The sequence below is a fragment of the Podarcis pityusensis genome (genome assembly GCF_964106645.2).
Source record: "Podarcis pityusensis genome assembly, chromosome: 1".
NCBI classification, from domain to species: domain Eukaryota; kingdom Metazoa; phylum Chordata; class Lepidosauria; order Squamata; family Lacertidae; genus Podarcis; species Podarcis pityusensis.
Window position 1 is genome coordinate 117,399,375 of NC_138028.1, and position 13,588 is coordinate 117,412,962.

At 46.7% G+C, this 13,588-nt stretch overlaps 1 protein-coding gene across 1 annotated transcript; it reads left to right on the top strand.

Moving 5' to 3' along the window:
- The first annotated feature begins 1,578 nt into the window (after window positions 1-1,578).
- On the top strand, window positions 1,579-6,396 carry LOC308474274 (uncharacterized protein). The gene is made up of 3 exons (XM_081000369.1): window positions 1,579-2,626; window positions 5,006-5,471; window positions 6,019-6,396. The coding sequence occupies exons 1-3, from the start codon at window positions 1,960-1,962 to the stop codon at window positions 6,074-6,076; spliced, it is 1,191 nt and encodes a 396-aa protein (XP_080856495.1). The 5' UTR covers window positions 1,579-1,959; the 3' UTR covers window positions 6,077-6,396.
- The last annotated feature ends 7,192 nt before the right edge of the window (window positions 6,397-13,588 follow it).

Below are 13,588 nucleotides of genomic sequence, written 5' to 3' on the forward strand. Positions count from 1 at the left end.
TACAAAAGCTTAACTGAGAATGTGGAGGTAAATGTGTGCGATGAGCATGCACAAGCCCACACTAAAAGTGAGAGGTGGTCACGTGTCTGAAAAACCCACAACGAAATATGTCTGCAGCCAAGAGGAACAATACAGTGGTACCTCGGGTTACAAACACCTCAGGTTACAGACTCTGCTAACCCAGAAGTAGTACCTCGGTTAAGAACTTTACTTCAGGATAAGAACAGAAATTGTGCACCAGCAGTGTGGCAGCAGCAGGAGGCCCCACTAGCTAAAGTGGTACCTCAGGTTAAGAACAGTTTCAGGTTAAGTACGGACCTCCGGAGTGAATTAAGTTCATAACCAGAGGTACCACTGTAGTAACGTTGTCCATGGAGCAGACCATTCTACACAAAGTCCTGTGATTTGGCAGCTCAGAGGTCAAGAAAGAATTTCTGTAGTCTGGAAGGTAGATCCAAAATATCCTCTGAGCAACTGCATATTTCTATCTAAGACTGTTCTGAAAACTCAAAGTTTTTGGCACTTTCCAGGAGGGTTAAGTTGAATTTAATTATGGTTATGGCAGATGTTCTTCCATTTTTATTCCGGGGAGAAAAGAAGTGCTTTCAGGGGAACACAAATGCTTCCAGAATGGGGGGGGGGGGGCGGGGAGAACCTTAAAAGTGAGAATATTCACTCCCCCCCCCCCCGGGAAGAGCAATTCATTGTTAAACCATTCTAGAAATTGTAGTTCTGTGAGGGGAACAGGGATCTCCTAACAACTCTGATTACCCAGGATTCTTTGGGGGAAAGCTGTGACTGCTAAAATGGTATGGTCCTGCTTTAAATGTAAAGTGCTGCTGGTGCCTTAGAGAGTTGAGAGAAGAGGGCAATCCTAGCAGTGAACCGAAGTAGGATTTGAATCCCCACCTCCTCTCAGCTTGCAAAATGTATGTCTTTATTTATATTTGCTCTAAAAATATAATAATTGGTAACCGTCCGTCATCCAAATGGACACCGTGCAAGAATATCAACAACGATAAAAGAGACAAAGCGTGTTCTCACTAAAGGAGAGCACGTGTTGCGGATGGGGCCGGACAAAGCACCCTGCAATGACTAGGCAGGAAGGGGGCCTAGTGCTGGTTGGTGTTTATGTTGCTGGGGAAAATTTGTTGTTGCAAATTTAGGGGTGGGATCAGAGGATATTTAAGCAGGGTCCACAGCAAGCTACTTTCTCTTTCACTGTGGACATCGGATCAGACTGAACTCAGTGAAAGACTGGTTGTATTTACATTTCTTCTCCTTTTCCTTTCCTTTGTTTAATTTTATTTGATTGGTTTCCTCTTATAATATTATTAGATCCCTGCCACCTTTCCCTGGGGCTTAGAGCCCCCGTGGGCGGCTGGGGCTTTGCCCTCGGCTCTGGCTGTTGGGCGACTCCCGGCCTAATCCTAGCTTGGGGCCCTTAGGGATTTAGTGGCTGGGGAAGACCTTTCCTTTAATTTATTTATTTTAGCTTCATTTTAATTTGATTTTAGTAGCTCCCCCCCCCCCCACGTGGAAGCAACTGCCTGCTCAGCGGTGGTGGCGCTGCTGGGGAAGCTGTTAGTTTTGTAAATTGCGCATAGCGCGCTTGGCAATTTTTTCGGGCTGTTTTAATCTGCTTTTGGGCCTGATTCGGCCTGGGAGGCCTCCAGGGCGAGTGCGGGCGGTAGAGACCTCCATTTTGGGTGGTTTTGGGCGGGAGCGCCATTTCCTGCCTCCCTCTACCTTATCCTGGCCTCCAGTGGCCGTTGGAGTGAGTGCAGCCTATAGTTGGCTGTGTTTGCTGGTGGCGCCACCTGGTGGCGGTTTGTATGGTTGCAGCTGATTGAAAGTGACTGAACCAATTTTCCATTCAGCCAGTTATTGCCTGTTAGCGTCTTTAGGTATTGTTTGCCATCTTTAAATTGTTTATTTGTTTTTCCATTGGTAGTAGGTATGGCCCCGAAAAGGAAGACGTCTAAGAGGCCTGGTCTTGTGTCCTCAGCGAAGAGACCTATTAAAGGCCCGTCCCAAGCCTTGCGTTCACCTGCGCCAAATCAGTCGTTGAGTCGCATCCAATCCATGGTCACTGGTTTGGCTGGTGACCCTGCTGCGCTGGCCCATGTTGAAGCTGAAATGGACGGCCTGTTGCACCGCTGCTCAACTCCATCTACTTCTTCTGCAAGGCCAGCCCCTCCCGCAGGCGCATCATCTCTGGTGTCGTCATGTAGCGAAGAGGAGAGAGAGTTTATAGCAGCTGGGGGTTTCTTACCTAATACTGTGGCCCAAACCCCTGATTTACCCAAGTCTCAGGCTGCCATGCCGAAGGGTCGGGGTGGTGCCAGGGGAACGCCCAGGAGGAGGGCATCTGCTCGGATCCGGGCAGTGCAAGCAGCAGGTGCGCCGCCCCCAGCAGCTGTGCGCTCGGTTTCTGGTCATTCACAGGTTATCTCTTTTCAGTCTATTCCGGGCACCGCTCAGCAGGGTGATGCTTCTGAGTCTTCGGTAGAGGATAGCCTTCTTCCACCTCCGAGACCCTCTTCTGGTGGGCACCGTCGCCGCAAAAAGAGTTCCAGGAGGCGCGCCAAGAGAAGGCGGAGGGATACTTCATCCTCTCCCTCAGGTACTTCATCCTCTAGTTCAAGCAGCGATGAGGAGGCCTCTCTCAAGCTTTACTGGGGCTTTGGGGAGTCGACGGGGCTTCCAAAATGGGCATGGGAGCGAAGGGCCAACTCTCACAGAGCAAAGTACGGGGCAGTTCAGGATTGTCGAGATGGGGTCCTGGTACCTGAGGTAAAGGTCGCCACCAACTCTGTCAGGGACCTCATACCCAGTGCCCACTTGACTACCAAGCTGCGGTCCAGGATTTTGGATGGCCGTTATATTGACATATTCAGCCTTGCCCCTCCGCAAGAGGGTCAGGACCCACAAGACAAAGGCTCCACCGCCTCTAAAAAACGGGCAGTGGTAGCAAAGGTGGATAGGACATTTGAAAGGTGGATGGATAGCTTCCAAGTTTTTGCTGGAGTCGTGTCCGCAGCTTATCCTAGGAGATCTTTGCATCTATGGGTGTATTTGTCTATTGTCCGTTCGGCCTTTACGATGGCTGGAGAATCAGCTGCAATATCGTATGATGAGAACTTTAGGCGCAGGGCAGCTAAGATCCCCACGGCCCGCTGGGACCGGAAGGATTTGGACGTATGGACCACTTTTGTGGCTCCGCGTATTGACAGGAAGGCTGCAGAACCTCAGAAATCTAAGGCTGTCCTACCAAGGGGGGGTCGTAAGTTGTTTTGCTGGGATTTTAACAAGGGTACCTGCCTGCGACAATTCTGCAGGTACTCACATGCATGTGAGAAGTGTTCTGGGAACCATCCGGCTTCAGCTTGTACAGGGGGCCGTCGGTCCTTTCGGAAAGGGGGGGGCCCCAGCAGCCCCCAAAAGCCACTCCTCCGGCTCCAGCCGCTGGAGCAGCAAAGTAATACCTTGTCCTCTCTAGCCTATACCCCGGTACGGCTACAGCCGCTCCTGTTATTATTGCAGTCATATCCAGACAGGGCGTCGGCGTCTTATTTGCGGGATGGTTTTTCTTTGGGCTTTAGGATTCCAGTGGTTGCCACGCCGGTGGCTAGGAGTCCTGCGAATCAGAGGTCAGTTTTGGACATGCCAGAGGTGGCACACAAGAAGATCGGGAAGGAGCTGGCTTTACGTTGTATGGCTGGCCCTTTCGTTGTTCCCCCATTTCCCAGTTTGCATATTTCACCGTTGGGTATTGTTCCTAAAAAAGCCCCGGGGGAATTCCGCCTAATTCACAATCTCTCACACCCTAAAGGCACATCAGTAAATGATGTTATTCCCCCGGAGCTTTGTACGGTAAAGTATGCTTCCCTTGATCAAGCGATCAAGATGGTACGGAAATTTGGGCCAGGCGCCCTAATGGCCAAATGCGACATAGAATCCGCATTTCGGCTGCTTCCTATTCATCCCGATGACTTCTGGTTACTGGGCTTCCAGTTTGATGGAGGATTTTCTTTTGATAAGGCCATGCCTATGGGCTGCTCGGTAGCCTGTGCGGCTTTTGAGCGTTTTAGTTCATTTTTGGATTGGGCTTTGCGCAAAAGGACTGGTCTGAGCGGTGTCACTCATTTCCTGGATGATTTTTTATTGGCCTCAGCCAATGATACAGGGCACTGCGTTGCCTTACTACAGGCCTTTGCCGACTTAGCGGAAGAGCTGGGCGTGCCGTTAGCCGCGGAGAAGACTGAAGGTCCTTCTACGCGTCTGACTTATTTGGGTATCTTGTTGGATACCGTGGCTCAAACATCCAGGTTGCCGGCAGATAAAATACTTGCGCTTAAAAGAGTCATTGAGGAACTGCTGCCCTTGAAGAAGGTGACCTTGCGACAGTTACAGTCGTTGCTGGGTCACCTGAATTTTGCTTGCAGAGTGGTCGCCCCGGGGCGACCATTCTGCTCACGTTTGGCCAGACTCATGTCAGGTTTGAGATCCCCGCAGCATAGGGTGCGCCTTTCAGCCCAGATGAGGGCTGATCTTCGGATCTGGTTGGAATTCCTGGAGGAATTCAACGGGGTGTCTTTGTGGCAGGACACTTTGAACCTCCACACTGATTTTCAGGTGCATTCCGATGCCGCAGGGTCTTTGGGGTTTGGCCTGTATTGGGATGGTAGGTGGTGTGCAGAGCGCTGGCCACTAGCTTGGCGTGGGAAATCCATAACTCGGGACCTAACATTTCTGGAGTTTTTTCCCATTGTAGTGGCTGTGCATTTGTGGGTCGAGCATTTCAGGGACCGTCGAGTTTGTTTTTGGTCCGATAACCTGGCGGTGGTGAACGTGCTAGCCAAGCAGTCTTCACGATCCACTAGGGTATTCCGCCCTGTTGCGGGCTTTTGTTTTACATTGTTTGCGTTTTAACATTGTATTTTCTGCACGTTTTGTTCCTGGCGTGTCTAATGACATTGCTGATGCTCTGTCCCGTTTTCAGATGGAGCGATTCAGGTCCCTGGCGCCAGTGGCTCGAGACCGTCCGGAATTTTTCCCGGATCATCTCTGGAACCTTGGCAGCACTTAGTTTTACAGGGAGTAGCTGCATCTCTTGCCCCCTCCACGTTGAGGTCTTATAAGAAGGCTTGGACTGATTTTTTACAGTTCACTGGGCAGCAAGTGGGGGGGGGAGTTGGTAACCCCCATTCTACCACCCAGGTGCTCCAGTACCTGGCACACCTATTTCAGAGGCGTCGGGCAAACAGGACGCTGAGACTGCATTCTGCAGCAATTTCCTTCTTTAGCAAGGCAATGTTTAATAAGGATCCATGTGGGAAATTTGTGGTGCGAAAGGCACTTGAAGGCTGGGGGCGGCTTCGTCCCTCCAGGCCAACTTCCAGGCAGCCCATCACATTTCATCTGCTGACTAGGATGCGCAGCAAACTGAGGAGCATCTGTTGGTCCAGGTTTGAGGCTCGGTTGTTTTCCGCAGCCTTTTCTTTAGCCTTCTTTGGGGCCCTGAGAGTGGGGGAGGTGGTCCTTGAGCCTAAGCGGGATGGAGGTTCTAGGGGTTTGTTGCTGCAGGACGTGAGCTTGTCTCCGTCAGAAGTGCAAGTCAATGTCAGGAGTTCGAAAACGGATCAACTGGGAAGGGGAGCGGTGATTCGGCTCCCAGCAACTGGGAAAGGGGGTCCTTGCCCGGTCAAGGATCTCCAAAAATACATGGCTTTACGACCACCAGGTGATGGCCCTTTGTTTATTCATGAGAATGGGCATCCGTTGGCTCGTCACCAGTTCACCAAGGTGCTGCGCAAGGTGATTGTTGCCTGCGGCCTTGCAGCTTCTGAGTTTGCTCCTCATTCCTTTCGGATAGGGGCTGCAACGACTGCGGCTCATTGGGGTTTATCGGTAGAGAGGATTAAGGATCTGGGCCGGTGGAGGTCGGACGCGTACAGAGGTTATGTACGGAAATGATGTGATTTCATGCGCTTACGTTTCTTGTTTTTACCCTAGGCCCAGCAGTTATACGCATCTGGATTGTGGGGCACAGTATTGTATACTGGGCTGCTAGCAGAGCTCGTCAGTCCGGAATGGGTGATGGCCTGGGCCTGCCACAGCACGTACGGGTGTCCTGGATCTCCAGAAGGGGGATGCTGTGGAAGGAGCTTCTACCGCTGATGCAGAGGCGTGTTCCCATGGAGGGGCCCCCTACAGCGATTGTGGTTCAGCTCGGAGAAAATGATATGGTGTCATCTTCCTGTTATGTCCTGCGGGCTGTTATGTTGGAAGATTTGCGGGAATTGGCGGCCATGGTGCCGGCAACTAAATTAATTTGGTCACAGTTGCTTCAACGCCGTAAGTGGCGAGGTAGCCCCTGTTTGGCGGTCACTGAAAGGGTTAGAAAGCGGATTAATTCTGCGATGAGCAAGTTGGTGGTCAATCTGGGTGGGTTTGTGATTCCACACCCTCTTATTACGTTCAAAGCCGCCGAATTCTTTATGATGGATGGGGTTCATCTGTCTTCTGTTGGGAATGATGTGTGGTTACATTCGGTGGTTGAAAAGTTGAGGGCGTGTTTGAGGCTGTGAGTGGTTGGCGGCGAGCGTAAGGGCTCGAGTGGCGGTTAGGCATTGGTTTAAATTGGTTGGTGGAGGGGTATGGATTGGCTGTGCCTGCCCCTCCAATGCTGTTGCTGCACGGGAATTCCGTTAAAGGAATTCAGGGGCTTACCATCCTTTCGTCCAAACCCCTGGAATCGAGTTCGGGCCGTGTAAGCCCCTAGGAGCATGCAGGGAGAAGCTGAGGGTCTGTGTCGCAGCTCCAGTCATCCCTGAACTTGTTCCTCCACACTGGCTTTCGCTGGAATCCGGGAGCCAGTGCTGTCCCCAATGTGGGGGGGGACAGATAGTCATAACCAATGCCTAAGCAACCACTCACAATTTGTATGATAATAAAGTTGTGGCCAAAATTATGCCAAAAACCTTAAACAAAAATTATGTGTGATGTGTGAGTTATTGGGGTAAGGGTGTTTTGGGGGACCTCAGCACGCAAAGCGTGTTCTCACTAAAGGAGAGCACGTGTTGCGGATGGGGCCGGACAAAGCACCCTGCAATGACTAGGCAGGAAGGGGGCCTAGTGCTGGTTGGTGTTTATGTTGCTGGGGAAAATTTGTTGTTGCAAATTTAGGGGTGGGATCAGAGGATATTTAAGCAGGGTCCACAGCAAGCTACTTTCTCTTTCACTGTGGACATCGGATCACCCACCCGCCCTCCCTTGTTGGGGCTTGCGCTTTGACCTTGCTATGCCTGTCATGGGGTTGTCCGCATTGGTGCGGGGGCCTGGTAGGAATTTTTCCAATTGGCTGATTAGTGTGTGCCTTTTGGGTTTTGCCTACTGCTTAGCAAATCGTCACAACTTGTAAGGTTGGCGGTTAGGCATTGGTTTAAATTGGTTGGTGGAGGGGTATGGATTGGCTGTGCCTGCCCCTCCAATGCTGTTGCTGCACAGGAATTCCGTTAAAGGAATTCAGGGGCTTACCATCCTTTCGTCCAAACCCCTGGAATCGGGTTCGGGCCGTGTAAGCCCCTAGGAGCATGCAGGGAGAAGCTGAGGGTCTGTGTCGCAGCTCCAGTCATCCCTGAACTTGTTCCTCCACACTGGCTTTCGCTGGAATCCGGGAGCCAGTGCTGTCCCCAATGTGGGGGGGGGGGGGACAGATAGTCATAACCAATGCCTAAGCAACCACTCACAATTTGTATGATAATAAAGTTGTGGCCAAAATTATGCCAAAAACCTTAAACAAAAATTATGTGTGATGTGTAAGTTATTGGGGTAAGGGTGTTTTGGGGGACCTCAGCACGCAATAAAATGAAAACATAAACCATAATAAAACAACAGACACTAAAAGGGGGGAGGGGGAACCACCCAAAAGAGGAGACTAAAGACAAATATAACCCCAGCAAATAAAGATGGTTTCAGCAGGTGCCAGAAAGATTGCAATGTTGATTGTAGCCTAGAATTTCTAGGGAGAATGTTCCAAAGTTAGGCTGCCATCACAGAAGAGGCCCTCTCCTTCATTCAACCATACCACTTAAGCAACAGACATCACACACAGAGAAGGGTGGCCGCTGAGGATCTTAATACAAAGGTAGGACGTAAGGAGAAGAGGCGATCATGCAGGTATTTCAGTCTGCACATTGAGTCTCCGTTAGGTCCACTAGCCTTGCTAATAAATTTTGCCAGACCGTTAAAGGTAAAGGGGACCCCTGACCATTAGGTCCAGTCGTGGCCGACTCTGGGGTTGCAGCGCTCATCTTGCTTTATTGGCCGAGGGAGCCGGCGTACAGCTTCCAGGTCATGTGGCCAGCATGACTAAGCCGCTGCTGGCGAACCAGAGCAGCGCAGGGAAACGCCGTTTACCTTCCCGCTGGAACTTGCACTTTGACGTGCTTTTGAACTGCTAGGTTGGCAGGAGCAGGGACCGAGCAACGGGAGCTCACCCTGTCACGGGGATTCAAACCGCCGACCTTCTGATCGGCAAGTCCTAGGCTCTGTGGTTTAACCCACAGCGCCGCCAGACCGTTACAGTTGTATAAAACCCAGATTTCCCATATTTCAACCCTCACAGGGCTATAATACGTCAGGGCATGGCAGAATCACCCTCAAACCAACAAAACAAGACAGTGTTTGGGACTTAGAAATAGGAACAACTAAGTTTGATTCAGTTAACAGTAATGACTAAGGACAATTCCAAAGAGTAATTCAATAAATGGGGTTTGTTCACAGCCTATGTGAGAAGGGGACGAGGAGCAGCAGGTGTCAGGATAGCTTATTTTGGGTTATAAAATACAATGCAGTGATAATATTGCCTCATTTGTGTAAGCAAGATTGTTGAAGTTTTGCGTGTACACGTGAGTGGTGTTTTATAAGGAAATTGTGATATTTTATTATCTATAAATCACACACACACATACATTAGTAAAAAAACCAAAAAAATCTGAGACCAGAGGTGAATAGGCAACAAAAATAACTCTTTAACAACTTCTGCCATAAGGCTCTGTCTAACTACAATCCCAATATTTTAATCACTAGAATGATTTTTTAAAATCTGTGCAACTGTCTTTCATTGATCAGAAATGGAACACAGGCTTATGAAATATATGAAATCAATCATAGATAAATTTGTAATCTGGATGTTCTTCCATTATAATTCTCAACTCGTTTACACCATGGCAATACTGGTTTCAGTGTGGGATTGCTCTGGAATAATTGCTTTGAGAATTGTGGTCCTCATTGCTTATTTGCTACACTGAAAGGTACATAGTACCATTGATTTGACGGAACTGTGATGCACTGCTTTCTGAGGGTATAAAAACAATCTTATTTGGAGATAGTAATATAAATCACATTTATGATTAGATTTCAGGATGGAGGAAAATCCAGTCAGCCACCTCCAATGTTGAACTTTTAAAAATGGTTTCCAAAATTATATCTACATATATTTTAATCCGCAGGAGGATAGATTAACAAAATACTACCTCCATGACATTCGTGATGAGAATCTATCTTGTTGAAAAGCTAAAAATTCTCAATCCATCAATTAAATGTGGATTCAGGGCACCATCTCATATTTCCTTGTCAAATAAATTATGTCTTACATCAAAGACCACACAGATTCCTGCTTAACAAAACAGGGAAATGTCTGAATGCATCATAACTGTGAAATATGAAAGAGGACAGAATTAGACAGCCAATAAAACTGAAGATTTGTTAGTTGGCTAAAAGCTACCTTAGAAATGATACTCGTGGCAATCAAGACTTATGATTAAAGGGATATTCTTTAATCTGCCAGAATTCTGCTATGCATTTACAATTTTAAAAAAGGAAAGGAAAATGACAAAGCCCAAGTTAAATGAATGAAAAGATTATTGAAAGGAAGGGAATATATCAGTACTCGAAACCTGAAGCCAAAGATTTGGCATATTATTTCAAATCAATATGAACATACACATACTCTACCCACATTTGTATCCTTGGTCTCCATCACTTCCATACTGCCCCTCCCCAACTCTTTTGCCGATTGTGCGTTGCCTACAAACAGCACATAGTCTCTCCTGTCTTCTAGGATGTGATTAAAATATCCCCACCACTACCTCATATCCATTTGTTTTGGTTTCACCTTTCCCCCAAGTATCTGCCTTCTTCTTCTCTGTTTTCCCAACCTTCTACCCAATGTTCGAGATCGTGAAGTCTCCCCTGACTCAAATGTCATGGAGATGTAGAGCTGTGGGCCCCCCAACTCCTAATGACCGCATCCAGCGGCTTCATATACATGTTAATCAGCACTGGGGACAAGACTGTACTTTGTGGTACACTACAGCACAAAGGCCATGGAGCTGAAATACCATTTCCCAGTGCTGCTCTCCGGACACAACCCTGTAGGTAGGTGTGGAACCACTGTATGGAACGCCCTATGGAACCAGTCAAGGAGGATACCATCGTCTAAGGTATCAAAAGCCTATGAGGTACAAAAGCAGAAATGTCCTGATGGTTGACCTGTATCAAGAGCAGGACATGGGGAGTGTCCTGCTCTTCATACAGGTCAACCATCAGGCCATCCAAGGCTGATGTAGTCCCAAAACTGCACCTGAACCAAGACTGACATCGATCCAGGTAATTTCTATCTTCTAGGAACTCCTCTAACTGCTCAGCCACCACTCTCTCTACCACCTTACCCCCCAAAAAGAGTTATTTGTGACAGGAAGGCAGTTGTTCTAAACCACAGGATTCAGGGTGGGTTTCTTCTGTTGTGGAGGGTGGGGGTGATTTAAAAAATCCTCCTGTCAGACTAGGAATATCACCTCAGGATATTCTACCAATTTTCAACAGGGTTTCTTTTCTTTCAGCAAAGTAAGCGGCTCACGTATATGTCAAACCAAGCTTTAATAATAAAGAAAGTTGCAACACGATAACATGCTGTCTGAGAGAAACTAAAACAACATCATGAGGCAAAAATGAAGCAAGAAGCAAGAATGACAATTGGCTTAACTGTACACGCGAAGGGAGGGACCGATTCCAGAGCATGACAATTAACTTAACTGTAAGAATGACAATTAACTTAACTGTACACGCGAAGGGAGGGACCGATTCCAGAGCACAACACAAAAGCCCGCCCACCAGATGCCAGACATCCTACTATTCAAATTAGGACCCAGTGTTTTTTCTTACATCTTCAAGTCTCTTGAAGAGCAGCAGGCACCATTCCCTCATGTTAAAATGCATTCCCTACATCCTGGACCGATCCGTCAAGCCTTCCCTGCTGGCTTTTACCAGCCATGATTGATGGCAGGGGTCAAGACAGCAAGAAGCCAGTCACATCATTGCAAGAGTCCTGTTCACGTCATCAGGCTACTTAAACTGAAATCCATCCACTGAGAAAGTCCTGCATTGAGTTGCAACAACAGTGATATCTTAGGCAGGATGGAGCAGACTGCCATGCAAATTGCTCACAAATGCAAATTGCTGAGTCTTCCAGAGGCCCATCTACCAACCAGCCTTCCAGACCACCCAAAACAATTCAGCTGGCCAGCTCTTTGAGGATGAAGTGAAGACGGCAAAGTACTGTAATTTTTTGCTCTATAAGACTCACTTTTTCCCTCCTAAAAAGTAAGGGGAAATGTGTGTGTGTCTTATGGAACGAATTCAGGCTGCGCAGCTATCCCAGAAGCCAGAACAGCAAGAAGGATTGCTGCTTTCACTGCGCAGCGATCCCTCTTGCTGTTCTGCAATTTATTGGGTTTTACAATAAAAGTAAACATAATAAACAATATAACATTTGTCTTAACATAGTTTCACATTTTCTTTGGACTTCCTCACATCTCCCGCTCCCACTTTCATCGTTATAACATTTTGTCAGCAATTTATCATCTTATTTAAATTCTTATATCCCTTCTATATTTCATAATCTTATAGTTCTCAAAAGGAGTTAAATTTTCACAGTCTTACTTATTTTCTTAAAAACTTCTAAATTTAGTGGTGCTCAGTTATTTTAGTCTAGCATCTTATTTAGCATTCACTCAAATTACAATACTTTTGTAAATAATTCTTAAATTTCTTCCAATCCTCCTCAATCCTCTCTTCTCCCAGGTCACGAATTCTGCCGGTCATTTCAGCCAGTTCCATGTAGTCTATCAGTTGCATCTGCCATTCTTCCAGTGTGGGTAGATCTTGAGTTTTCCAGTGTTTTGCGAGAAGTATCCTTGCTGCTGTTGTTGCATACATAAAAAATGTCTGGTCCTTCTTTGCCACCCCTTGGCCGACAATACCCAAAAGGAAAGCCTCTGGTTTCTTAGTGAAGGTATATTTAAATACCTTTTTCAATTCATTATAAATCATTTCCCAGAACGCCTTCACTTTAGGGCAAGTCCACCAGAGGTGGAAGAACGTTCCCTCACACTCTTTACATTTCCAACACTTATTATCAGACAGGTGGTAAATTTTTGCAAGTTTGACTGGGGTCATATACCATCTATAAATCATTTTCATTACATTTTCTTTCAGAGCGTTACATGCAGTAAATTTCAATCCATTACTCCACAACCTCTCCCAGTCCTCAAACATGATATTATACCCAATGTCCTGTGCCCACCTTATCATAGCCGATTTAACCGTTTCATCTTGTGTATTCCATTTCAACAGCAAGTTATACATCCTTGAAAGCACCTTAATCTTTGGTTCTAACAATTCTGTTTCTAGTTTCGATTTCTCCACCTGGAACCCTAGTTTCTTATCATTTTTAAAAACTTCTTTAATCTGAGCGTAATGTAACCAATCTCGCACTTTGTCCTTCATTTTCTCCAAACTCTGCAATTTCCAATTGTCTCCATCCTTTTCTAATATTTCCCAATATTTTGGCCATTTAGCCTCCATATTGGGTCTTTTTCGGGCCTTAGCTTCCAGAGGTGAAAGCCACCTTGGTGTTTTATTTTCCAGCAAGTCTTTATATTTTGTCCAGACATTAAACAGTGATTTTCTGACAATATGGTTCTTAAAGGCCTTATTTGCTTTAACCTTGTCATACCATAAATATGCATGCCATCCAAAAGCATTGTTAAACCCTTCCAGATCTAACACATCAGTGTCTTCAAGAAGTAGCCAGTCTTTTAGCCAGCAGAATGCTGCGGCTTCATAATACAACTTTAAGTCTGGCAGGGCAAAGCCCCCTCTTTGTTTTGCATCAGTTAATATCTTAAACTTAATTCTGGGCTTTTTGCCCTGCCAGACAAACTTAGAAATATCTCTCTGCCACTTCTGAAAGCACTCCGTTTTGTCCAGAACCTGAAGTGTTTGAAATAAAAACAGCATCCTTGGCAATACATTCATCTTAATAGCAGCAATTCGGCCTAACAAAGAAAGTTTCAATTTTGACCAACTATCTAAGTCTCTCTTAATTTCTGTCCAGCATTTTTCATAGTTATCCTTAAATAGACTTAGATTTTTTGCTGTTATGTTTACCCCTAGGTATTTTACTTTTTTAACCACATTAAGTTCCGTCTCATTCTGAAACCGTTCTGACTCTGTATCA